The following is a 2635-nucleotide window of genomic DNA, read 5'->3' as shown; positions in this document are numbered from 1 at the left end:
CTTGTGGTGATCACAACTGAGGAGGTCTTTCCATATGCCCTACAATACATGGAACTATTTCAAAGAATAGCAAAGTGGATGGTGCAGCTTCAAGAGTTTGACTACACACTACAGGTAGAGGATTCCACCCATGCTTGTTTGGCAGACGCCCTCACACAAAGGTGCTATGATAATATCAAGAAAGAGGCACCTAGTGAGGTACCACCTATCTCGGAGCCTGAAATTCTATTAGGGACACACAGTCTATATTTTGATGGAGCTTACAAGAGAACAAACGACAAGGCATCAGCAGGTGTAGTGATACTAGGTCCAGAAAAGGAGAGGATTTTTGTAAAAGGGTTTCACCTACAACAGGTTCATTCTAACAATGAGGCAGAGTACCATGCCCTTGTTTTAGGGTTACAATGTTGTCTTTCTCAAGGCATCACAAAGCTAAACGTTTTTGGTGACTCCATGTTGAATGTTAAGAAAATGGTTGGCGTATGGGCCTGTAAAAATGACAAATTGTCTATTAAGATTAGGGAAGCAAAGGCCTTGTTGAAGGGTTTTAAAGAAGTTCGAGTTCACTTTGTACCTCGAGATCAAAATCGAGAAGCAGATGCCTTAGCAGCTGAAGAACTACAAACTCTCATGGTAGGTGTTGTCCTTGTGAAAAGTCCTTTATACCAAGAAAGGAGGAGCTGCATGATTTACTTTACTTTCTTGAGCATTTTGAAGCGCCCTCTGGTATGAGTAAAAGTGAATGCAGGTGGCTGGCAAAAAAGGCTACCAGATATAGTTTGGTAAGTGAGGACTTCTATTGTAAGGGGAGAGATGTTGTCACGAGGAGAGTTCCCTCATCCCAAGAGATCAAGGATATTTTGTTTAGTTGTCATGAAGGTGTGTGTGGTGGCCACTTTGCACAAGAGATCACTACCAGGAAGATCTTACAAGCAGGGTTTATATGGCCTAGCCTCCATCGAGATGTACAACACTGGTGCCGCACATGCGAGGTTTGCCAAAAAGCCAGACCAAGGCGTCTTGCTCATGAAAATCAGCACCCAATAAAAACCTACGGGCCTTTTGAAAAATGGGTAATAGATGCAATAGGGCCACTACCTTGCACTCAATCAGAAAAGGAGTACATCATTATGGGGGTGGAGTATATGACCAGATGACCCACAAAGCGCATCACAACCAAGGAAGTAAGGGTGAAAGCATGTATAGGTGGCCTGGAAAGTAACGTCAAGGACATTGCTTTTTTGCGCTTAAAGGTGGGTGTTTTAAAAGTTCTTCAAATCTCAAAAATAATATCACTCTCCTAAGGTACGTCAATTAAGTCTCCTAACATAACGTACCACAATTAATGAGACTAAATGTACTTTACTACTGAACGTTGGGCCGCTTCTTTCCTGCTTCAACCTGTCTGAGCTTTCTTTGTCTCTGAGATCTCTCTTGGAGCTCCACCTAGCTCCTCTCTGTCTCTCTCTCACAGAGCTCTTGCTGAGCTTTCTGTATCGCTCAGCCCCCTCTCTCTCTCTCTTTCTCTCTCTAAGCATGGCTCCTCTTGTGTCTGAGCTCGTGCTCATCTCTCTCTCTCTTAGCACTCTTTCTCTCTCTCTCACGCACTCTATCTCTATAGGTTCCTCTTCTACTTGATGATTCTTGAGGTATGTAAACACTTATTATGCTTTGTTAGTATCTTGCTAATTAGTTCAAGAAGTGCCATGTATTAATTAAAAGTATAGTGTGTAGTTATGATTTGTATTGTATTTCTTGTAGAGCAATCCTTTGAAAGTACTGCAACAATGGAGCACAGTGAAGAACTGTCTATCAGCTCATCTTCATTGAGTAGAGAAGCTCAACTTCAGCGCAGAAAATTAATGAGGGAATATTGGGCTGCTCAGAAACGAAAGCAACGTCAGGTAACGGTCAACTTTGTGACGGAAAGCAATACAAGGGACATGGATGAAAGAAAGAAACAAAGGATATGTCAATCTATGGTACAACACTTTGATACCTTAACCGTGGGAATGGATGCAAGTGGTAGGAAGGAAATCTTTGATGAACTTCTTCAAAATCCTTGCTTCCTTACTATGCAGAGTAAATCCAAAGAGTTGGAAGCAATTATGCTGAGAAACATCCGCAACACTTTGAATCATGTGAAGGTCCCAAGATCTTCAGACGAGTTTTTTGTGAAGAAATCAGCAATGATGATGTTGGTGAATGGTGGAAGCAAGGAGCAAAACACTGACATGAGCATACCGCAAGCTGCCAAGCTTATGGGGATCCACAAAAGAAACTTATATTCAGCCAAACATCACTTAATAGTGTCAAGTGAATCTGATGGTTCGTTCCTTGCATCTGCGTGTCTCACATCACTCAAACTGTTAAAGACATAGTCTTTCAATTTTGGACGGATGAGACGAGGGTGTCCCCCAACAAGAAAGATGTTTGCAGTAAGAGACTAGCTAGATGTTCATATGTAAAGCATCCAATCCACCTTCTTGAGGAGCCTCAGGTAATTGATATATTTTTTTAGCACTTTTTATTGGTGCTACAACTCATATTCCTACTACAACATTATGTTTCTATACCACTTTTTATTGGTGCGACAACTCATTACTACCATAACATTATGTTTCTATACTTCTTT

At 41.4% G+C, this 2635-nt stretch overlaps 1 protein-coding gene across 1 annotated transcript; it reads left to right on the top strand.

Moving 5' to 3' along the window:
• The first annotated feature begins 1787 nt into the window (after positions 1–1787).
• On the top strand, positions 1788–2381 carry LOC147443468 (uncharacterized). The gene has a single exon (XM_086529876.1). The coding sequence runs from the start codon at positions 1788–1790 to the stop codon at positions 2379–2381; it is 594 nt and encodes a 197-aa protein (XP_086386002.1).
• Positions 2382–2635: the final 254 nt, after the last annotated feature.

This window comes from Adiantum capillus-veneris, chromosome 14 (assembly GCF_014529385.1).
Source record: "Adiantum capillus-veneris isolate H3 chromosome 14, ASM1452938v2, whole genome shotgun sequence".
NCBI lineage: Eukaryota > Viridiplantae > Streptophyta > Polypodiopsida > Polypodiales > Pteridaceae > Adiantum > Adiantum capillus-veneris.
This window is presented reverse-complemented; position numbering and strand designations above follow the sequence as displayed.

Coding starts and splice junctions, on each gene's coding strand:
- LOC147443468 (XM_086529876.1), top strand. CDS start 1,788: ATGGAGCACAGTGAAGAACTGTCTATCAGCTCATCTTCATTGAGTAGA.